Below are 25,300 nucleotides of genomic sequence, written 5' to 3' on the forward strand. Positions count from 1 at the left end.
GTGGTACGAAGGTAGAACACCCCTCGGTTCAATCCCCAAAGCAACACATGAATAACAAAGTAAATAATATGTATTACCTCTATGCAATAATAACATGATATTTGCAGCTGAGATAACTTTTCTATTATTTCTTATGTATGTATAAATTCATTTTTCTCACTCTAGGTTGACCAGGATGTTGTCATTACTAACTCTTATGAAACAGCTATGCGAACAGCCCAAAACTTTCTTTCCATCTTTCTTAAAAAGTGAGTGAAATTAACATAAATCTAATTTTTATTTTCCACAATGTAGAGAATAGTTCATGTAGCAAAAAGATTAATCCAGTTTCTTGCCATAATCTAAACTTTAAGTACATGTCCCTGGTCTTTGTTTTCTTAAACTTTAAAACAAGACAGAGTATTACAAATCTAAAATTTGGTGGACTTGCTTATGTTGGACCCCCAAAGTTAAAGTACTAGATGGAGCCGGCATGGTGGCATACTCCTTTAATCCCAGTACTTGGGAAGTTGATACAGGAAGATTGCAGGTTTGAGAACAGCCTTAGCAAGTAGTGAGATTCTCATCAACTTAGTGAGACCCTGTTTCAAAATAAAAATAAAATAGGGCTGGGAGTGTAGCTTGGAGTTCGAGTGTCCTAGATTCATTTTCAGTAACCTCATCCCCCAAAAAGGTAAAAAAAAAAAAAATAAAGTTCTAAAGTTCTATAATTTTTCTTTACTAAATCGTGGGGCATTGTACTTGAATAGCGAAGTCTGTGGAGAGGTTACTTAGCCTTCATAAGAATTTATCATATGATAAGCCGAGTGTGGTGGCACATGCTTGTAATCCTAGTACTTGGGAGGCTGAGATAGGAGGATCGCAGGTTTGAAGACAGCCTTAGCAACTAGTGAAACTCTCATCAACCTAGTGAGACCCTGTATCCAAAATAGATGATAGATAGATAGATAGATAGATAGATAAAAGTAATAATTTATCATATGATAATTGTTTAAAGGAAAAACCTGTGACTTTTTTGAGGTGTTATACTTGTCACAGAGTGATATTAATTTTGGTTAATAAACAAATTCTCTGTATTAGAGGAAAATTGGGATTTGAGAAATATTCATCTTAGACCACATTTTATTTAACATACTATCAGCTGGCCGTGGTGGCGCACGCTTATAATCCCCGCGCTTGGGAGGTGGAGACAGGAGGATCGCGCAAGTTCGAAGCCAGCCTCCACTGGCTTTTAAGAGACCCTTAAATAAATAATATAAAATGGGTCTTGGAGTGTAGCCAGGAGGTAGAGGGCCCCTGGGTTTCATTCCCATAACACCACCTCCAAAAAAGAGAGAAAATAACATACTATCATATACCTTGTTACTAAATACAAAGAAAAGAAAATTTAGTTAACAAAATTCAGTTATGTTAGTAGACATATCACCTTAATTGCCATTCTTTTCTTTTCTTTTGTCTTGGAATAGATGTGGTAGTAAGCAAGGCGAAGAAGATTATAGACCACTCTTTGAAAATTTTGTTCAAGACCTTCTTTCAACAGTCAATAAGCCTGAATGGCCAGCTGCTGAACTACTCCTTAGTTTGTTAGGGAGACTGTTGGTAAGAGTATAGCATTTAAAGCTTATTACATTTCTAGAAGACAACATAATGAGGATGTACTCTGATTCACAGATGATGAATTCTTTAAAAATGTGTAAGGAAATATGAACATTGAATTTATTTTTGCATGTGTATAACTGTACACTAGATTGTTAGTAACTTGTGGAAGACTTTAAAATCTGAATTTTAGTATTTTAATTTTACATAATATTAAGATTTTAGTTTCAATTTGGGGATGTTATATTAGTTAAAATAACATCACAGCAGTAAGTCTAAATTTATTTAGCATGAAACGAATGTGAACCCTTCATTATCTTTAAAAATACTTTTATGCTGGGCATGGTGACAACACGTTTGTAATCCTAGTACTTGGGAGGCTGAGGCAGGAGGATCCCAGGTTCTCAGCCAGCCTCAGCTACTTAATGAGGCCCTCCGCAACTTAGTGTGAGACCCTGTTTCACAATAAAGAATTAAAAATAGGGCTGGAGCTGGGCATGTTTGCACACACTTGTAATCCCTGCGCTTGGGAGGTGGAGACAGGAGGATTGCTCACTCTTGAAGCCAGCCTTGCTGGCTTAAGAGACCATTTCCAAATAAAATATAAAATATGTCTGGGAGTGTAGCCCAGAGGTAGAAGGGTTCCATCCCCAGTACCACCAAGAAAAAAAAAAAAAAAATAGGGCTGGGGAAGTAGCTTGGAGGTAGAATGTTCCTGGGTTCAATCCCCAGCACCATAAAATATATACATATATATATATATATATATATATATATATATATATATATATATATATATATATATATATATATTGGGAGTGCAGTTTTTGGTCTTCATGTAATAAAATAAGGAAATGAAAAATATTTTTGTTATTTCTCTTTTTGTTTTTAAACATTTGGGCGTATAGGGTATAAATTGTTAAAAAGCTTTTGAGAACTTTTGTGAACTAGAAAATACATTAATATTGTTCTGAAACTATAATAATGTTTTGTAGGCATCACATTATATCCTAAGAAATTTTTACTCAGTTATATTCCATTTTGTACCAATAAGCAGTTGAGCCTGCATATAAAAAAAAGTAACTGTGTTCCTAAGTATAATGTATAATTTTTTAGCAGATGAAAATGTTCACATTCCAGAAATGTTCACAGTACTACAGGGGAAAAAAATGTTTAAATTCCAAATAATAAAGTATTGATTTAAAATTTATATGATAAATTTCTAATAAAGATATTGTTACAAATCTATTAAATGTAAAACTGTTTTGATCTTTAGGTTCATCAGTTTAGTAACAAATCCACAGAAATGGCTTTAAGAGTGGCATCTCTTGATTATCTTGGAACTGTTGCTGCACGACTAAGGAAAGATGCTGTTACAAGCAAAATGGATCAAGGGTCTATTGAACGAATTTTAAAACAGGTATTTGAAATAAAAGACTAAAATTATGGGGATAAATAATAATTAATTGATTGATTTAGGGGTTTTTTGGCGCTTTTGGAGGTGGGGGTACTAGGGATTGAACCCAGAGGCATTTTCCTTTAGAGAAATATTTTACTTTTTATTTTGAAACAGGGTATCACTAAGTTGCAGAGCCCTCACTAAGTTGGCGGGGCCTGGCAGTGAAGCTGTGATTCTCTCTTTAGAAGTTCTTAAATTTGTGTTTCATTTTGTAGACTCAAGATAAAATTTATAATTCTAAACATGGGCTTTTCAAAACCCCAAAGAAAAAAAAATAATACTTTAGGGTGAATTATGCTCTAACAGGAACTTTTACTGGCTAATATGCATTCTTAGTTTACTTTTCTTTTTGTGAACTTCATTGATGAATGTATAATACTATTTTATATTTGGGTTAGATGGGGACATAGATTAGTGGTAGAGCACTTGCCTAAGTATGCTTGAGGCTCCTCAGTCCCCACCACCATCAAAAGAAAAGATACATTTAGTTTGATATAGTTTTATTTACATATTTGGTTTACTGAGATGGTGATTTAGAATGACCGTTTGGATAATTTTGTACCTTTGAATGTGTGCATCTTTTGGGGCTGGGGCAAGTAGGCCTTTTTTTTTTTTTTTTTTTCATTTATTCTATTAGATAGTATTCATCTTGAGGAAAAGGCGTTTTATTTCCTTTTTTCCTGTTATTATTTCTTTTTTAAAAATTTATTTATTTTTTTATTGGTGCACTGTATTCATACATCATAGTGGGATACAAACTTTTGTAGACATACATGCACACGTCGCCCAGTCAGCCCCTACCCAATCCCCACCCCATTCCCTCTCCATCCCTCCTTCCCATGCTTGGCTTAGTGGTTGACATCTAGTATTATAGCAATTTATCCAAAATTAAAAATGATAATCTCACATAACAGTTTCATTTGTCTGATACCAAGCTTTTGATGACTTAAAGATAACATTTCAATATTTCTTTTTACTTTCTTTCTTACCAGAGTATATTTTTTTTCCTATTTTTTTTAGGTGAAACTATCATATATTTATATATTTATTTTTCAGAAAAAGAAAATCTATCCTAATATGGAATATGGACTCTAGATACCCAAAATGATCTTGAAAAAGAACAAAGCTAGAAGATACATATTTTCTGATTTCAAACCATATAAAGCTGCAATAATTGAAACAGTGTAGTACTATTCTTAAGGCAGATATATAAACCATTGGAGTTAAATAAAAGCCTAGAGCTAAATTCTTCCCTATATTGTCAAGTTATTTTTGACAAGGTTTCCACGAACATTTGGTGGTGGAAATAATAATCTTTTAACTAAATATTGTTGAAAAATAATAAATATATGGAAAAGAATAAAATTGGACCCTTACCCAATCCCATATACAAATATTAGCTCAAAATAGATAAAAGACCTAAATATAAATCTTAAGACTATAAACTTTTAGGAGAAAATCTGGGTCATAAAACCTCACAACATTGAAATTGGCAGTGATTTCTTGGATATGATTTCAATGGCACAGGCAACAGAAGAGTATACAATCTCCCTAAAAAATAAAAAAATATATTGTATATCCAAAGACAATGTAAACAGAGTTAAAAGTTACTAATAGAATGGGATAAAATACTTCCAAATGCTATATCTGAAGGTATATTAATATTCCAACTAGAAATCCTAAAAATTAACAACAATAAATGCAAACAGTACCATTTAGAGATAGGTAAAAGACTAACATAAATAATGAATCTCCACAGATAACCAATCTTAGTTGTCTGTTGGATGGGAAATCATGTTTCTCTGGTTCTGGTGTGTGTTACCTATTTCTTTTTTGTAGTTAATCTCTTTGAGTATTTTCTCTAGTGCTGGTTTTGAAGACATAAATTCCTTCAGTTTTTTTTTTTTTTTTTTTTTTTTTTTTTGGTGGTACTGGGGTTCCTGGAAGCCCTTCTACCTCCGGGCTACACTCCCAGACCTATTTTTACATTTTTATTTGGAAACAGGGTCTCCTAAGCCAGCGCACACGGCTAGCTTCGAACCTGCGCGATCCTCCTGTCTCTGCCTCCCAAGCGCGGGGATTACAAGCGTGCGCCACCACACCCGGCAAATTCCTTCAGTTTCTGTTTGTCATGGAAGCTTCTTATTTCCCCATCTAATTTGATAGAAAGTTTTGCTGGGTAGGAAATTTTTGGCTGAAAGTTGTTTTCTTTCAGAGTTTGGAATATATTACTCCAAGCCCTTCTGGCTCTCATGACTTGGTTTGGGAAGTCTGGAGTGATTCTAATTGGTTTGCCTCTGAATGTCACTTGGCCCTTTGTTTTTGTTGCCTTTAAGATTCTCTGCTTGGCTTCCACATTGGTCATTTTGACAATTATGTAGCGTGGGGATCCTCTTCTCCGATCCTGTTTAAAGGGAGTTCTATAAGTTTCCTGGACCTTTGTATCAACCTCTTGCTCTGTGTTTGGAAAATTTTCTGCTATTACTTCCTTGAAGAGATTGTTGATCCCTTTGGTTTCACTTTCTTTTCCCTCCTCTATTCTAATTATTCTTAGGTTAGCTCTCTTAAAATGGGCCCATATTTCTTCAATATCAGATTCCTGCTGTCGGATATTTTTTTCTAGATTAGAAACTATGCGTTCATTTTTGGAATGATCATCTTCTAAGAGCGAGATTCTGTTCTCCATGTGTTCTAATCGGTTGTTTGTGCTTTGAATTGAGGCCTTTACTTCATTAATTGCATCCTTTATCTCTTTTTGGCTCTCTCTGAGTTCTTTTCGAAGCACCTCTATTATTTCTACAGTTGTTTTCCTGATTTGATCTTCTAGAAATCTCTGATTTTCTGTTTTATCAGGTTCTGATGTTGTGGGGTTGTGGGCATTCATTGCTCCAGTATTATTCCTCTTTCCCATGATTTCGGAAGTTTGTGCCTTCTCTGGGTTCTTCCCTTGGGTCACTATGACTTCACTTAAGGTGCTCTGGATCTCAAGTCAGTAGTATCTCAGACCCCACTACTCCTTTACTGGGTTGTATCACAGAGTCTCCGACCCAGAGAGTTGATAGAGGCTGCTTTAGACTGTGGGGGGTGCCAGGTTGCACGTTCTCCTATGGTGTGATATCTCTGCCACCGCCCCTCCCCCACTGGGTCAAGTCCCAGGGAGTACAGTACTGGGATTTCTCCTCTGTGGCCCGCAATTTGACTCACTGTTCTTGAGTACGCAGATGTAGCTGTACTGGACTCGGTGAATTTGCTGCTGCTGCCGCCGGTGGCAATATGGCACCGCTGCTACGCCCTCAGCCGTGAGGCTGGCTTATTTCTTCTTGGTTTTGAGTTCCACTCTGAATCCCTGCAGCGTGTGCTGAGCTCAGCCACTGGGGGCTTTAGATGCTCCCTGTGCCGAGAAATCCTGCCTGGCTGTTCCGCAGCGGCTCACCTCGGCTTGCTGTAGCCGTCCGGTGAACTCTCCGCTGCCGCCGGCAGTATGGCGCTGCTGCCGTGTCCTCAGGCATGAGGCCGGTGTATCTCTTCTGTGGCTCTGAGTTCTGTTCTCAGTCCGCTTTCTCTCTGGAGCCTGGTGATTTTTTTGTTTCTCTGGTGATGGTGTTTTCTGGCTATGAAAGGCGCTGATTTTGTGGTAATGGAGATTGGTTGTTAGCGGGGCTCTTAAGCCCCGCTTTTCTCGGTCGCCATCTTCCCGGAAGTCCTCGTTTTATTTCTTCATATATTCTTTTCCTTAAAGTTTGGATGCAAGCTGGGCATGGTGGCACACGCTTATAATCCCAGTACTTGGGAGGCTGAGACAGGAGGACTGCAGATTCAAAGCCAGGCTCTGCAACTTAGTGAGGCCATCCACATTCAATGAGACCCTGTTTCCAAGTAAATAAAATCAATCTGGGGGTAGAATGCCTCTGGGTTCAATACTCAGCACCAAAAAAAAGTGTGGATGAATGGCAATAATTCTGTCATATGCAACTCTTCTTTTTTTCTTTCAATTCTTATGTTCATAACTGTGTTTTTGTTGGTAGAAACACCTCTAATTTTTATGCATATTCTATATTTTAAAACAATTTCAACCTTTTAGAAAAGTTAAAAGAATAGTACAAAAAAACTTGCCATAAACCCTCCACCCCAGTTGCTTAATTCCTGAAAATTTATGACATTTGCTTTATCATTCTTGAAAAGTATACATATATATGTGTGTCTCTATATGCATTTTTTTTTAATCTTTTCTGAAGTAACAAACATAATGCCCTAATTATTCCCTGCATCCCCCCCCCCCCCGGCACTGGGGTTCCTGGAAACCCTTCTACCACCAGGCTACACTTCCAGACTTTTTTTTTGTGTGTGTGTGTGTGTGTGGTACTGGGGTTTCTGGAAGCCCTTCTACCTCAGGGATTACAAGCGTGCAGGGATTACAAACATGCAGGGATTACAAGCGTGCGCCACCACGCCCAGCTATATTTTTTATTTCAAAACAGGGTCTCTTAAACCAGCAAGGCTGGCTTTGAACCAGCACAATCCTCTGTCTCCGCCGCCCAGGCGCGGGGATTATAAGCATACGCCACCACGCCTGGCTTCCCCCTGAATTCTTAAATGTAATAGTTTATCTGCATCAGTGTTGACATTACCTGGGAACTTGTTAAAAATATAAATTTTTAGGACTTTTTCTTTATTTACTGAATCAGAAATTCTCAGAGTGAAGCAATCCATAGTTACTAAGCCCTCTGAGTGATAATATTGAATACTAAAGCTTGAGTCACTACTTAGTGTATATCTCTGCAAACAAGAGAACTCTTGTTTGAGTAACTAGTGAGACATTTCAAAATAAAAAATAAAAAGGGATGTGGTGTAGCTCAGGTAGAATGCCCCTATGTTCAATCCGAGAGAGACAGACAGACAGACAGAGAGTGTGTGTGTTATGTAATATAGCTGATATGATTTGTTAGCATATAAAAAACATAGTTTTGTTTCAGGGGGTGGTACTGGAGATGTAACCCAGGGGCTTTTAAATATCTGTAGTACTGCCACCAGGCTTGGTGGTGCACCCTGTAATCCCAGTACTTGTGAGGCTGAGACTGGACGATCGTAGGTTCAAGGACAAACTCAGCAACTAGTGAGACATTTCAAAATAAAAATAAAAGGGGATGGGGTGTAGCTCAGAGGTAGAATGCCCCTAGGTTCAATCCCTGGTGTGTGTGTGTGTGTGTGTGTGTATGTGTGTGTGTGTGTGTTTTATAGCTGTCAAAAATGAAAAGTTGCCATTTATATCATTTATATAATATTACCACTCCTACTATATTATAATCTGTTATTGTGATTATTGAAATGCTCAAATTGTCCTATATCTGATGAGTAAGAGCCCGTGTGAACTAACTTTTATGTCCTTTTGCTACATGTTCCTATCATTCTTTGAGGACTTTCTGGCACAAGGTGTTTCTGGGACATCTTTTATTTTCCCTGCCCCAGCCCTGCCCCAAGATCAGTTATTTCTCCAAAGAATCCTATTTCTTATTAGTGAATGGTAATGTAGAAACCAAGGTATAGGTGGTAGGTGATCTTTAGTATTTCATAGACTGGTTCTAGGACCTGTTATACCACATATGACTGTATAGGTGGTACAACTTAAAGGGAAGGATCGTTTGTAAATATGTTTTTGGTTCTCAACACTAAATTCTAAAGTGCTGTGACCAATTTGTAAATGTAGCAGTTCCAACATACTCCCAGAATCTGGGTTATTCTAATCTTTGTTTTTACCACTTTCCTTCTAGATTAGCCTAAAGTGTATTTTTGGCATTTCACCTGGTAAAACTAGAATTGCTAGAGTATTAACAGTGAACATGAATGTAACTGTATGGCTCTATAATTCTTGAGAGAAAGGAAAGATTTAGAGTCTTTCTGCACCTACATAGGTGAACATCTCACCTGTTATATATTTAATAAACTATGCAATAAAATACTATTTTCATATTATCAATAAAAATATTTATGCAGTACTCCTTTCAAATAGTATCTCAAGTATATAATTCATAATAATATACATGATAGCAGTTTCTATTTGATTAAAAATTTCCATTTGCTAGATTAAATAAAATTTTTTTTTTTCCCAAACAGAAAACCAGTGTCAGGGCCTTGGTACCTCTGAAGACTTAATACATTGTTCTGATAATTTTTATATCAGTTACCTATGAGCTTTTTCAAAGAAAGATGACAATGTAATTTATAAAAATAAAGGCTAACCTCACCTATCAATTTATATTTTTCGAAATTGTTTTTTTTTTTTTTTATTGCTATGGTTATTTCTTTTTTTCTTTTTGGTGGTACTGGGGTTCCTGGAAACCCTTCTACCTCCAGGCTACACTCTCAGACCTATTTTTATACTTTTTTATTTGGAAACAGGGTCTCTTAAAGCCAGCGCATGCGGCTGGCTTTGAACCTGCGGGATCCTCCCGTATCTGCCTCCCAAGTACGAGGGGTGGGGGGATTACAAGCGTGCGCCACCACGCCCGACTTTCATTTTTAATATTACAAGCGTGCGCCACCACGCCCGACTTTCATTTTTAATATTACAAGCGTGCGCCACCACGCCCGACTTTCATTTTTAATATTAACCCTTTCTTATCAGATTTGTTTTTATGTCTAGACAAATTATTGAAACATGCTAGGAACATCTTTTTGTTTATTTGATCTTTTTCTATAGGTTTCTGGAGGAGAAGATGAAATCCAACAGTTACAAAAGGCATTGCTTGATTACTTGGATGAGAATACTGAAACTGATCCTTCATTAGTGGTAAGATTCTTTTGTCCTTTTTTAATTTAAATTGAATCTAAAAAAGAAAATTGAGAAATTGCATGAAGAGGAAAACTTTTAAATTGTTTGGAATGTTGTTGTTGTTGTTGTTGTTGTTGTTGTTGTTGTTGTTGTTGTTTTACGGTACTGGGGATGGAACCCAAGGGCATTCTATGGTGGCACTCCACCCCCAGCCCTAGTTTTTATTCTTTATTTTGAAACATGATCTCACTGAGTTGCAAAGGTCATGGTGGTGCACACTTGTAATCTCCGCCCTTGGGAGGCAGAGACAGGAAAATCACGCAGGTTCGAAGCCAGCCGTCCTGGCTTAAGAGACCCTGTTTCCAAATAAAAATATAAAAATTAGGTCTGGGAGTGTAGCCCGGATGTAAAAGGGTTTCCAGGAACCCCAGTACCACCCCCCCCCAAAAAAAAAAAAAAAAAAAAGTAAGGCTGTCCGCAAACCTGGATCCTCTTGTATCAGTCTCCCAAGTACTGGGATTACAAGTGTGCAGCACCACACCCAGCAATTGGAATATTGATTTTGAAGGAAAGAAATATTTGGTCATCTCAACAGAAAATAATGGTTATGGGTTGATTTATATGGAATTCTGGTTACAGATATTGTAGTATACTGAACTTGTGTGATAAGAGAAATATTTGGGGTATTTCCATTGGTTATCTTTGAATCTAGGCTAGCTCTTTGGTCCTCACACTGAGTATGGGCCATGTAGTACATATGATGATTATTAGCATATAAAAAACTTAGTTTGGAAGCCGTGCGTGGTGGCGCACGCTTGTAATCCCAGCATTTGGGAGGCTGAGACTGGAGGATTGAGGTTCAAGGACAGCCTCAGCTACTACTTAGGCCCTTTGCAACTCAGTGAGACCCTGTTTCAAAATAAAGAATAAAAAATAGGGCAGGGGGTATAGCTCGGAGGTCGAATGCCCCTGGGTTCCAGACCCACCAAAAAAAAAAAAACTTAGTTTGGTTTTTACTTTGGGGTTTTTGTTGTTGTTGTTGTTGTTGTTGTTGTTGTTGTTGTTTGTTTTCTTGGTGGTACTGGGGATGGAACCCAGGGGCTTTACTCCCAGACCTATTTTTTAATACTTTATTTAGAAACGGAATCTCACTAAGTTTCTAAGAGCCTCACTAAGTAGCTGAGGCTGGCTTCAAACCCGCATAATCCTCCTGTCTCAGCCTCCCAAGTACTGGGATTACAAGAGTGCGCCACCACACCCAGCATAAAAAACTGTCAGATTCTTATTCATATAGTTATTTTTAAATATAATTCTAACTATATTCTCATGTTTGTTACATAATCTATGTATAGTCTTAACAATAGGCCATGTACTTTTTTTTTTTTTTTGGTGATACTGGGGTTCCTGGAAGCCCTTCTACCTTCAGACTACACTCCCAGACCTATTTTTACATTTTTATTTGGAAACAGGATCTCCTAAGTTAGCACGCGCGGCTGGCTTCGAACCTGCGCCATCCTCCTGTCTCTGCCTCCCAAGCGCGGGGATTACAAGCGTGCGCCACCACGCCCGGCAGCCATGTAAAAATTTTTAAAAATACTTTTTCGAAAACAATATGCATGTACTGGAGTATTTTTATTTTTTACCAAAAGAAAAAAATTGGAGACCACTAAGTTATTCAGCCAACTTCTACAGATTATTCATCTTTATTTACACAATTAAGGTGTACCTCTTTGTTAAACTATTTCAGTGAAAATCGGTATGTGTATTCCTTGCAGAAGTAAGAGACGGTTTGAAAACAGATGGAGTTTTCTGCATTCAGCATTTTACCTATTTGTTATAAACTTTATTAATCTAATTGTACTGATATCATTTATCATTGGTTAAGCAGTATGACAATAGTCTATATTTAATACAGTTGTGTTTTAAGTTATATTCGGACATGACTAATAAAGTTTTGTTTTGTGATACTGAGTTTTAAACCCACACCAGTCCCAGCCAAATTTTATTTTTATTTTGAAATGGGTCTCAGTAGGTTGATGAGAATCTCACTACTTGCTGAGGTTTTCTTCAAATCTATGATCTCCTTTCTCACTCTTGCATGTACTGGGATTACAAGCGCGTGTTACCACACCCAGTATTATTTAAATATTTTAACAAAGTTAAATAAAAGTTTCTGTCATCCAGCATACTCTAAATTTTCTAGCTTTTTTTGAAATTTGCTTTTTTTGAAATTTGCTTTTATTTATTATAAATTGTCTTAAAGAAAACTTTTATGACCGTCTGCCTAATTGTGAACACTCTAGCTTTATTAATGACTTGGAAATGTTACTAATTTCAGTAAACTTAAGTCTATCTAAATTCTTTCCAGTTTTCCCGTAAATTTTACATAGCCCAGTGGTTCCGTGACACAACTCTGGAAACAGAAAAAGCAATGAAATCACAAAAAGATGAAGAATCATCTGAAGGAACACATCACGCAAAAGAAATTGAGACAACTGGTCAAATTATGCATCGAGCTGAAAACAGGAAAAAATTTCTTAGAAGCATTATCAAAACCACACCTTCTCAGTTTAGCACATTAAAGTAAGTTCCAGAAGAAAATATATATGAAGTATCTTTGATACTTTTTTTTTTTTTTTGCAGTGCTGGGGATGGAACCCAGGGGCATTTTACCTCCAAGCGACACCCCCAGCCCTGTTTTTTATTCTTTATTTTGAAACAGGGTCTCACTGGGTTGCAGAGGGCCTCACTAAGTAGTAGCTGAGGCTGTCCGCAAACTGCAGTCCTCTTGTCTCAGCCTCCCAAATGCTGGGATTACAAGTATGCACCACCACACCCAGCTTGATACCTATTTACAAGAAAGTAAATAAAATGTTTGACTTTTTGTTGCAGGATGAACTCTGATACTGTGGACTATGAAGATGCTTGCTTGATTGTTCGATACTTGGCCTCTATGAGGCCGTTTGCCCAGAGCTTTGATATTTATTTGACACAGGTAAAGTAAACCAGAATTCCTTAATACAATGATATTGATTTTGATAGCGAGTACTTATGTTAGAGCATACAATATCTGTTTATTGTTGAGCACAAATACTTAGAGGACCATGGAAGTAGCATTTATCTCAGTATCATTCTACATATCCTTTACATATTGAATCTTGTCTCACATATAAATGCATATATATCTGTATGAATACATACATGTGGTATAGGTTATGTCATAAAAATAAATTATTTGGGTATCAAATTATGTTTATATGATACAAAATATGCTTGATTAAAGTTACACATAGCAGATTCTTGAAAAGGAAATATAGCAGTGTGTTTCAGAGTGCCAAGATAAAGGGAAGGCCCAAAGTATAGAATACAAGACTTACCGTATATACTGATTCTTGAAGTATTGGATCAGTAACATAATGACTCATTTGATCACTTATATACAGATCAAAAGGAGATAAATAATAGATTTTTAATATGTTTTCATGCTATATTTTATGTATTCTAAAATTAAAGAAAATGTCAATGTTTGCTTGGCAGATACTACGAGTTCTTGGTGAAAATGCAATTGCCGTTCGAACAAAAGCCATGAAGTGTTTATCTGAGGTTGTTGCTGTAGACCCCAGTATTCTAGCAAGGGTAAAGAGTGCAAAAAAATATTCTTTTCACCCTTGTTTTCTAGTTAATATGAGCTCTATTTAGTATAAATTATATTTTCTTCCTTTTTCTTCAGCTTGATATGCAGCGAGGAGTTCATGGACGATTGATGGATAACTCTACTAGTGTTAGAGAAGCAGCAGTAGAATTACTAGGTCGATTTGTCCTTTGTCGACCTCAGCTTGCTGAACAGTATTATGATATGCTGATTGAAAGAATATTGGTATGTTTGTTTTGCCATTTTTATAATTAATGTAATTTGCCCTTTGAGAGTCACCTCTTCTCTTTGAAACGTTGTTAAAAAGTAACATTATGTCATATATGAATATTATACTTGTATTGCTTAATCTATGAACTGTAGCAGTTGTCTACATCATAATTATGTTGACTTCTTGTAAAATTCAACATAAATGCACTAGTGTAGAAGATTAGGTATTTCTGTAACAAGAGTTTATTTTATATATCTTAGACAAGTATCAGGGTATTAAGCAACTGAGCATGATAGAGTAGCTTTCAGCCTCAATTAGGTATTAAATCTTCATTGAGAAATGAATAAGCAAAGGATGGAATAACTTTTCCGTTAGTGCTTCAATCTTTCAAAAGTGAAGGATATATATAATCAGCAGGATTCCCAAATGTCTAATGGAATCTGACAGATATAATTCTATTAAAATATCCTAAAATATTTTCAGGATTAATAAACTATTTATTAGAAGTTAATAATTTTGTATGGTGTCTGGTGCTTCTTGTTTATTTTAAAAACTCTTACTTGGGCACAGTGAGGCACATCTGTATTGCCTGGACTTGAGACTGAGACAGGAGGATCTCAAGTTAGAGGACAGCTTTAACAACTTAGCAAGACCTGTTTCAAAATTGGGGTGCAGTGTGCTGTGGTTACTGTTCAGTGTTAGAGTGTCCCTAGCTTCAACAGTCCCCATAAATTAACACAAAAACACACACACTTTGATAATAATATTTCACCTATACTTTTTTTTTTTTTCTCGTGCAGTACTAAGGATTGAACCAAGGGGCATTGTGCCTCTGAGTTACACCACCAGACTATTTTTATTTTTTTGCTTTGAAACAGGGTCTCACTAAGTTGCCAAGGGCCTCACTTAAGTAGCTGAGGATCCTCCTGTCTCAGCTCCTCAAGTACTGGGACCACCACACCCAAGTGCTAAATTATTTTCAATTAAATTATAAACATTTTACTATCAGCTGGTAACACCAAAAAGGATACTGTTCTATGTAAATAAAATTATTTTACCTTACTAAGCTAGTGTTCCCTAAGATTGTATAACAATCAGTTAATTGTCAAATCCTCTGTCCCAAAACTGTCTTTATAAGCCCTTTTTTTCTTCCTGTTTTTTAGCATCAGAATCCTAACAGATAACAAATTGCATTTGGGGATCATGTCTTAAAATTGAAGATTGTTAGCCAGACATGATAACACATGCCTGTAATTCAGTATGTGGAAGGCTGAGACAGGAGAATTCCAGGTTTGAGGCCAGCCTTAGCAACCTATTAAGACCCTGTTTCAAAATAAAAAGGGCTGGGGGTATAGCTCAGAGGCAGAATGCCCCTGTGTTCAATCTCTTGTACCACACACACACACAAAAAAAAAATTACCATTCTACACTTTTTTACATACTTCCCCCATGATACTAACTGGTTAAAAAGACCAGGAGTTGGGCATGGTGGTACACACTTGTAATCTGAATATTTGGTAGGCTAAGACAAGAGGATTGCAGGTGTAAGACCAATTTCAGCAGCTTAGCAAGACCTAGTTTCAAAATAAAAAATCCAGCTGGGCGTATAGTTCAGAGGTAGAATGCCACTGTGTTCAATCCTGAAAACCACACAAAAAAAAGATCAGGAGTTTTATTATTTTCCCATGGCTTACTTTATTTTAATTTGGTCCTGTGTTTCTCATTACCTATAAATTATATGGTAGTATTAAAAGTTTTATTAGGTTCAGGTTAACTATTTTTGTTAAGTCTACTTTATAAGATGATAGTTCATAGGCTATATAAATGCTAAACACTATTCTAAAAGCTTTATGTTTTTTATTTCATTTAATTCTGGCAAGTTTGTAAAGAGTATATAATGATGTTACTCATATTTATAGTAATTTTAATAAGAAAGCATATAAAGAATAAATATGTGGGCCATTTCATATCGTGTTAACAAAGAATAAACAATGCTTATATGTATCTACGTGGTGTGTGTGTGTGTGTGTGTGTGTGTGTGTGTGTGTGTGTTTTACCTAGGGATTGAAGTACTCAGGGGTGTTCTACCATTGTACTACACCTCCAGCTTTTTTAATTTAAAACAAAATCTCACTAAGTTATCACATGCTGGTCTCGAACCTCTAGTGCTCCTGTCTCAGGTGTCCCAAGTACTGGGATCACAGGAATGCATCACCATACCTTTCCAATTTCATTTAATCAAATTTCACATGCGTAAAGCATCTCAATTTTTCTAACATTTCAAAATACCCTTTTCTTCTTAGGATACTGGTATCAGTGTCAGGAAAAGGGTAATAAAGATTCTAAGAGACATCTGTATTGAGCAACCAACATTTCCAAAAATTACAGAAATGTGTGTAAAAATGATTCGCAGGGTCAATGATGAAGAGGGCATTAAGGTAAGATGAAACAGTGACTAATGTAAAATTTGTTTTTTTAATGTTTGAAATAATTGTTTATCACATCTAAATTTTTTTATTTATACATATAAACACATTTCATAGTAAATCAACATTTTTAATTTATAGTTTGATAAAATATTTATACTTTATGATAAAGTATAAATTAAAATATGAAAAAATATACTTTGATACTTTTTAATTTCTAGATTGTATATTAATAAAATTTGACATTTCTTAACAAGTTCAGCAATTATAATATTTACTTATGTCACTGTAGAGAATGCATTCTATCTAAAAAGTTTATCATCTGATTGAAATTATTTTTATTTTCATATGGTATGTTCTTGATTATCAAATTAGTAAATAAATGCTTTCTGAAAAGTTGAGTCCTAAGTTCTTCCATTTAATTTCCATATGCATTTAATTATATATTTATCCCCTCTTTTAAAGTTTAGCAAACTGTAAGATTGTCTCTCTTAAAAGCAGTAAGAATGGCTTTTGTTTTGATCAAAAACATTATTTGAGTGTATGCTACATACAAAAGTTCTTGCTAGACATAGTATCATCACCCATCCAAATTATTTAATATCTATACCAAATTGAAATGGTTTTAATCTTGAGAAGTTGGTGGTGATTTTATTAGTGAGGGAATTTGGTTTATGGTAGTTATAGCTTTGCATTGAGTCTTAATGAGAACTTAGGTTTGAGATTTTGCCATATTTGTTGTACTTATTTAATTTGAAATTTGCTTTCTTCTAGAAATTAGTAAATGAGACATTCCAAAAGCTCTGGTTTACACCAACTCCACACAATGACAAAGAAGCAATGACAAGGAAAATTTTAAACATCACTGATGTGGTAAGAATAGAAACATGTGTGTGATCACTGTGGATATAATCTTCAGGCCCACCCCATCTTATGAAGTGGAGAAAAGAGAAACAGTGTGATGAGATTTTTGGTTAATACCTGCTCTTTTATATTTCTGAAGTTCCTCAAGGAATACAAATAAGATGAGGTTGATGTTTCCACCATACCCCAGCTTCTTAGTTATAAGCACTAATTGATGTAAGCACTAATATTCATCCCCAAAGCTGAAAACAGAGAGGGGAAAAGGTACGGGAATAGAGACAGAGCCAGGCATGGTAATGCATGCCTATAATGTAATCCCAGTACATGGGAGGCTGAGATTGGAGGATCTCAGGTTCAAGGACAGCTTCAGCAACTTAGCAAGACTCTCTGCAACCTTGTAAGACTTACTTCCAATCAAAAAAGGGGCTGTGGGTATAGCTTGGAGGTAGAGCACCCCTGGGTTGGATCCCTAGTATGACCACCAAAAAAGAGAGGGAAAGAGAGATAGAATAATAAACCTTATAGTTTTTTCTTATCATTTAGTTATTGTTTCAAATTTAGAATATTAGCCGGGCATAGTGGTACACATTGTAATCCCAGCATTTGGGAGGCTGAGACAGGATCACCGTTCAAGGACAGCCTCATCTACTTAGTGAGGCCCTTTGCAACTCAGTGAGACCCTGTTTCAAAATAAAGAATTAAAAAAGAAAATAGGACTGGGAATACAGCTCAGAGGTAGAATGTCCCTGGGTCCCATCCTCAGTAGTACAATAAATAAATAAACAAATAAATAAAATTTAGTAGAATATTAATCTTCAGTATATTAATTTTCTTAATGTCTTCTAACATATTTTAAGAGTAAAATTCTATAACATCAGCAAATGTTTTAAGTTACTAGAAAAAATAGTTTAACTGTCTGTGTATGTGTGTTTTGTGGTGGTACTGGGGACTAAACCCAGGGACATTCTATTATACCTCTGAGCAAAAATAAACGTTTTAAATTGAGAAAACTGAGGAAGCTGGGCGGCGTGGTGGCACATGCCTGTAATCATAGTACTTGGGAGGCTGAGACAGGAAGATTACAGGTTCAAGGCTAGTGCAGAGTAACTCAGCAAGCCCTACTTCAAAACAAAAAATAAGCCAAGCATGGTGGCGCATGCCAGTGCTTGGGAGGCTGGGACAGGAGGATCATGCAGGTTCAAAGCCAGCCTCAGCTGGCTTAAGAGACCCTGTTTCCAAATAAAACATAAAATATGTCTGGGAGCGTAGCCCGGAGGTAGAATGCCCCTGGGTTCCATCCTTAGTACCACAAAAAAGAAAAAAAATACATAAAATAAAATATGGGTGGGGGTGTAGCTCAGAGGTAGAGCACCAATAGGTTTAATCCCCAATACCATAAAGAAATAAACATAGAAATTTCTAATTTTGATAATTTAATCACCTATTTCTTCTTAGGTTGCAGCATGCAGAGATACTGGATATGATTGGTTTGAGCAACTTCTTCAAAACGTGAGTGTTAATTTTGACTTCTGATAATATAAAATTTTATAGAAGATCAGTTCTTCATAAACTCCAGTTCCTTGTTAAATATGAGATCTATAGAGTAACAGATTACATTAAATACAGAATTACATTATTTGTCATGTTAATAAATGCATGGAATTTTCTTTAGTGGTGTAGAATTAAACCACAATTAGTGTTTTTGTAAAATTCCATGAATAGAAATGTTTATCTCCTAGTGTATTTTTAGTTTTTTTAATCTCAGAAAAATTTAAATGTATTCATCACTTAGTTTCAGAAGTTGTGAGCATTTTATCAATTTTGTTTTATCCTTTCATCTTTTTTTCTTTTTTGCTACAATAATTTATAAATTAATGTTAGACTTTATATCATTTTATCCACAAGCACATTAGTATTTATCTCTTAAGAGATAATGACTTTTAGGAAACAGTATCATCTCTACCTAAATAAATATTTTTTGCCTGGCATGGTGGCCCACTTCTGTAATCCCAGTTACATAGACAGACAAGACAGGAGGATGTCAGATTCATGGTCAGCCTCAGCAACTTAGTGAGAACCTGTTTCAAAAATAGAAAATAAAACAAGAGCTGAGAGTGTAGTGCCAGAGGTAGAACACCCCTGAGTTCCATCCCTAGTACCACAAAAATATAAATAAATAACTGTTATTCCATAATAGCTAATATATATTTAATGTTCATATTTTCCCGACTATCTAAAAATGTATTTTTATAGTTTATAGCTGCTTTGTTTGATATAGCTCATAGGCTTCTTAATAGTTGGCCCCTTGCTTCTTTTTTTCATATCATTTATGTTTTTCTCACAGATCACCTTCACTATTGTTGAAGTTGTTCCTCTATTTAACATTTTTCTTATAGTCACTTGGTCAGTAATAAGCTCAAAGTTCAATTTTTAGGATAGGGATACAAATATTTCACAGGTAAAATGAGCCATACTTGGCCCACACCTATAATCTCAGTACTTGGGGGGCTGAAACAGGAAGATAACCGCTTTAAGAAGAGTGTTTCAAAATAAGAAATTAAAAGAGCTGGAAGTGTAGCCCAGATGTAGATGCCCATGAATTCAATCCCTAGTACCACCAAAAAAAAAAAAAAAAAGCCAGGCATGGTGGCACATGATTGTGATCCCAGTACATGGAAGACTGAGACAGGAGGATCCAAGGTTCGTGGCCCACCTCGGCTACTTAGTGAGGCCCTCCACAACTTAATGAAATTCTGTTTCAAAATGAAGAATAAAAAATAGGGCTGGGTATGTAGCTTTGAGGTAGAATGCCCCTGGGTTCAATTTTCAGTACTGCAAAAAAAAGAAAAACTTTACCATAAAAAAAATTTTTTTAAACTTTATTAATCCTTTATAGCCTATTTTCTGACATCATATATCTGCCCTAGATAAATTGTGTACATTTTCTTTCCCAAACCTAAAATTAAATTTTTTTCCAAGAACCCTAGTTCCGTTTTGTTGGGATAGTCGAGGTATTGTGGGTAACCATTTCTAAATATTGTAGCTTTGTGCCTTTTCAGAGCATAGAGCTAGAAATATGTGCTTTTATTTAACAAAAGAAAAAAAATCAAGAAATTATATTTTGCCATACATGGTGGTACAGGCCTGTAATCCCAGTATTGGTGAGGCTGAGATATGAGGATCACATTTTTAAGGACAGCCTTGGGAACTTACTGAGATACTCAACAACTTAGTGAGACCCTGTTTTAAAATTAAACAGGTGGCTTGGGGTTTAGGTGAGTGGTAGAATACCTGTAGGTTCAATCCCCAGTAACAACAGCAGCAAAAAGAGTGAATGAATGATGTATGTATAAATTTTAAGAGGAGGTAGTAGGGATGTAAAAAATGGATTGTGTTTAGTTATTATAAATTCCTCTTTTTCTTTTAGTGGTACTAGAGATTGAACCCCGGGTCATTCTACTTCCAAGCTAGACCCCCAGCCCTATTTTTTATTCTTTATGTTGAAGCAGGGTCTCAGTAAGTTGTGGAGGACCTAACTGGTTGAGGCTGACTGGGAGCCTGTGATCCTCCTGTATCAGCCTCCCAAGTACTGGAATTTCAAGCATGCACCACCACGCCTAGTTTATTATAAATCCCTGAGTCAAGAATAATTCACTTTCTTGATGGTGCCATATGTTCATACCAAAAAGAGAATATGAATATGTATATTTATTTTTTGTTTTGAGGATTGAACCTAGAGGCATTCTACTTCCAATACCTCAAAGCTCCTCATCATATAGATGTACCTTTTCTAGAATTTCCTATCAGTGGAATTATACAGTATTTTGTGTTTAATCTCTTTTCCTTGGCAGAATGTCGTCAAGATCATTCATGTTGCTCATATATTTGGAGGCTTTTGATTTTTGTTTGTTTTTGGTATTGGGGATTGAATTCAAGGACATTCTACATCCAAGCTATACTCCTGGCCCCTTTATTTTTTATTTTGAAATAGTCTCAAGCTATGTTCCTGAGAGACTCACTACATTGTTGAGGCTGTCCTCAAACCTGCAACCCTCCTGTGTAAACAAGTATTGGAATTATAGGTGTGTACCACCACACCCAGTTATATTTTAAGGTTTTTCTGTTTCTTTTTTACTAAATAGTTTCATTAGTGTGAGTTGTTTCCAGTTTGGGACTATTATGAATAATACTGCTATGAATATTTTATAAGTTTTTGTGTAGATGTATGTTTTCATTTCCCTGGAGTAAAATCCTAGGGGTATAATTGGTAGGTCATGTAGTGAATGCAAAAATGCCAATTGTGTTTTCAAAATGGTTAAACCATTTTGTATTTCTACCTGCGGTGTATGAGAGTTTCAGTTGCTCCACATTCTCATCAATTCTTGGTGTTTTTAAAAACTTAAGTCATTTTAGTTTTGAGGTAGGCAGTAGTATGTTACTTTTTTCTAAATTTTAAAATGTCCTTTTTAAATGCTTTCATAGTACTTGCCTGTTTCCAATCTATAATATCTTAGATTCTCTTCACAAGTTATCATTCATTTTGTATTTTTACAAGATATATTTGGCATCATTTCCTTCCTAACTCAATTAGTTCTATATTATAAAGTCTTATAACCACTGTAGCTAATATTAAGTCTACAACTCCAAAGGGGCCATACTAATTTCTAAAAGGCTCTATAACTACTTTTTTTCTTTCTTTTTTTTTTTTTTTTTTTTTTTGGTGGTGGTACTGGGCTTCCTGGAAGCCCTTCTACCTCCGGGCTACACTCCCAGACCTATTTTTACATTTTTTATTTGGAAACAGGGTCTCCTAAGCCAGCGCGTGGCTGGCTTCGAACCTGCGCGATCCTCCTGTCTCTGCCTCCCAAGCGCGGGGATTACAAGCGTGCACCACCACGCCCGGCAAGAATTACTCTTAAGTAGAGCTGGGTTTAACTCAGTGGCAGACTGCTCCTGGGTTCCATCCCTAGTACTGCAAAATATAAGATTTAAGTGTAGCTATCAGAAATGTCGTTTTTTAGGATTGCTGAAAAGAAATAATGTCTCTGTGTATTATTGGCAAAGGGGAGATTACTAGATTCATAATTTCTTAACACTGGAATTTTACTCTTTTTTTGGATCTTTGCTCTTTAATTCTGTTTAGCTAATTACTTGTCCATTCAATTCATGCTTTCTACTCTATGCTTTCCTACTTTATTTTTCTCAGCAGTTTAGTTTACCAATGACATTGTGGCTTTGTGACATAGTTCCTTATACTAGTGGAGTGGTTTAGTGAAAGAAAGAAACCTCAAAATTACTTGTGCAAATACATGTGACCAAGACACATAACCACTGTTACCAATTATAACAACACATATGCATAAAATTTTAAGATATAAACTAGCAGAGATATAAACAATATATACTTACTTAAAAAAATCTTTAGTCAAGAGTAATTAGTGAGCCAGGCATGGTGATGCATGCTTGTAATCCCAGCATTTGGGAGGCTGAGACAGGAGGATTGCAGTTTGTGTACAGCCTCAGCTACTACTTAGTGAGGCCCTCTGCAACTCAGTGAGACCCTGTTTCAAAACAAAGAATAAAAAATAGGGGTTAGGGGGATAGCTTGGAGGTAGAATGCTCCTGGGTTCCATCTCCAGTATTGAGCAAAAAAGAAAGAAAGAGAGGGGAGGGAGGGAGGGAGGGAGAGAGAGGGGGAGAGGGAGAGGAAGGAAGGAGAAAGGAAGGAAGGAGGGAGGGAGGGAGGGAGGGAGGAAGGAAGGAAGGAAGGAAGGAAGGAAGGAAGGAAGGAAGGAAGGAAGGAAGGAAGGAGCCAGGCATGGTGCCTCATGCTTGTAATCCCAGCATTTGGAAGGCTGAGACAGGAGGATCCAGGTTTGCAGTCAGCCTCAGCTACTTGAGGCCCTTTGCAACTCAGTGAGACCCTGTTTCAAAATAAAGAATAAAAATTTGGGCTGGGGGTATAACTCGGAGGTAGAATGCCCCTGGGTTCCATCCCCAGTACCACAGAAAAAGAGTAATCAGTGCACTTAATGTCACCATGTGTTCATACATATTTACACACATTCCATTTAGCACAATTTCAGATTTTTGGGTGGGTGTATGTGTGTGTGTGTGTGTGTGTGTGTGTGTGTGTGTGTGTGTGTGTGTTACTGGGGATTGAACTCAGGGGCATTCTACCTCCTCCAGTCCTATTTTGTATTCTTTATTTTGAAACTGGTCTCACTGAGTTGCAGAGGGCCTCACTAAGTAGCTGAGGCTATCCACAAACCCAAGATCCTCCTGTCAATCTCCCAAATACTGGAATTAATAGCACATGCCACCACGCTTGGCAATTTCAAATATTTCTAATTGATACTTTGGGGTTGGATTGATTTCTTATAGATCACTGATTCCTCATTTGTGTAATAGGACTTCTTAGGGAAACTTGAGAAGTACTGCATTAAGTAGCTTCTAATTCACAAATGTACCAAAATCTGTCTGTTCCCAGAATACTTATGTTAGAATATGTGAAAAAAAATTTGTCATAAAGGTCTCACTTTTTATTTCTAAATAGTATTTCAATTAGTTTAAATCACCATCATAAATATAGTACTTTTAAAGAAACTTCAAAAAAATTTTTCAAAAGGCACTATTATAAACTGGGTGCAATGGCACACACCTGTACTCCCAGTATTTGAGAGGCTGAGACAGGAAGGTTACATGTTGGAGGCCTGTGCATCTAACTTAGCAAAGATCCTACTTCAAAATAAAGCATAAAGCCAGGCGTGGTGGTGCACACTTGTAATCCCTGCGCTTGGGAGGCAGAGACAGGAGGATCACGTAGGTTCAAAGCCAGCCACACTGGCGTAAGAGACCCTGTTTCAAAAATATAAAATAGGTCTGAAAGTGTAGCCCAGAGGTAGAAGGGCTTCCAGGAACCCCAGTACCACCCAATAAATAAATAAATAAATAAATAAATAAATAAATAAATAAATAAAGCATAAAATAGTGCTGGGGTTGTAGCTATGGGATAGAACACCCTGAGTTGAATGCTTAGTACCATGTACACACAAACACCATCAGAGCCCTGTGATAAGTACACTAAAATTGAATTGATTTTACAATGTCATTCATGTTAGTTTATAATCCAAAACTCATCTTTCTTGATATATGAGGAAAATATAGGCAATGAAAAAAGTTAAAACTGTTCCATGTTTTATCTATTCCTTGCCATTGTTATCCAAAGTGTGATCTTCTTGAATTTTACAATAAAATACTTGCTCCATCCACCAGTGAATGGATAAACGAATGATTCTATACAATTCGATAGTATTCTACTTCAAAAAGAAATCAAACTGATCTGTACATAGATGAGCATTAAATTAGGCAGTGTAAAAGAAGTCTTGCACAGAGGTATATTGTGACTATATGAAGTTATAGGAAAAGCAAAACTAGCTATATTGGGGGGAAATGAGAAAAGTGCTGGCAGAGGGCTGAGGATTGACTGGGAGAGGACATGAGGCAACTCCTAGGACTATAGTTATGATCTTTCAGTGGTTCTGAAAGTTGTATCAGCATTACCTGGGGAATTATTAGAATTGCAAATTATCAAACTCTACCTCAGACTTAATGAATCAGTAACTCTGGGGTTAGGGACTGTCATTCTATACTTCAACAACCTCTCCAGTGATTCTGAAATTGAGAATTACTGATCTCTATCTTGGTAAGGGTGTGAGATATAATGGTCAATGTATGACAAAAATAAGCAAAGTTATGCAAAGATTCATGCATTTCATTGCTTATACATTTTATCTCAGAAAGAAAAGGGGGTATATGCCCATGTCTACAAATTACTTTGAAATACATCAAAAATAAAACAAAGGGACTGGCAATACAGCTTAGTAATAGAGTACGTGCTTTGCATATCCGAGGCCCTGGGTTCAATCCCTGCAATAAAAGATTAAAAAAACATAAAAGGGAAACAAGTTTATATATGTATACAAATGTATATGTGTGTGTATATATGTATGTATGGATGGATGTTTGTGTGTGTGTGTATTCATCCCAGTATAGTAAAATGTTAATGGTTGAATCTAAACTGTTGAGTAGAGGGTATGTATGCATGGTTAAAAGAATAATTAAAATTAAACTTATTTTTATGCTTGAAATGTTCATAATACAATATTCCAATGCTACTTTTAAAAGCACCTATATCACTTTGGGTGTTAGTATGTTTAAAACATTTTTAATGAGCGAAATAAATTATGGCATTAAATTTTTTACATATCTTGATTACTTATGTTGTAAGTGCATAGCTAGTATGGTAATTAAACTTAAAAGA

At 36.1% G+C, this 25,300-nt stretch overlaps 1 protein-coding gene across 1 annotated transcript in view; it reads left to right on the forward strand.

Annotated features, from left to right (window-relative positions):
* The window catches only part of NIPBL (NIPBL cohesin loading factor), a gene marked incomplete at both ends in the record, with an annotated part of 122,576 nt that overhangs the window by 63,183 nt on the left and 34,093 nt on the right, over positions 1-25,300 (forward strand). Inside the window, 11 exons of the mRNA XM_080694804.1 lie at positions 166-248; positions 1,467-1,599; positions 2,873-3,016; positions 9,753-9,842; positions 12,193-12,407; positions 12,717-12,819; positions 13,362-13,460; positions 13,555-13,701; positions 15,991-16,125; positions 16,888-16,986; positions 18,433-18,486. Coding sequence (XP_080550930.1) covers positions 166-248; positions 1,467-1,599; positions 2,873-3,016; positions 9,753-9,842; positions 12,193-12,407; positions 12,717-12,819; positions 13,362-13,460; positions 13,555-13,701; positions 15,991-16,125; positions 16,888-16,986; positions 18,433-18,486 — 1,302 coding nt within the window. The remainder of the gene's footprint in view (positions 1-165; positions 249-1,466; positions 1,600-2,872; positions 3,017-9,752; positions 9,843-12,192; positions 12,408-12,716; positions 12,820-13,361; positions 13,461-13,554; positions 13,702-15,990; positions 16,126-16,887; positions 16,987-18,432; positions 18,487-25,300) is intronic.

Source organism: Muscardinus avellanarius (assembly GCF_963383645.1).
Source record: "Muscardinus avellanarius genome assembly, chromosome: 1".
Classification (NCBI taxonomy): domain Eukaryota; kingdom Metazoa; phylum Chordata; class Mammalia; order Rodentia; family Gliridae; genus Muscardinus; species Muscardinus avellanarius.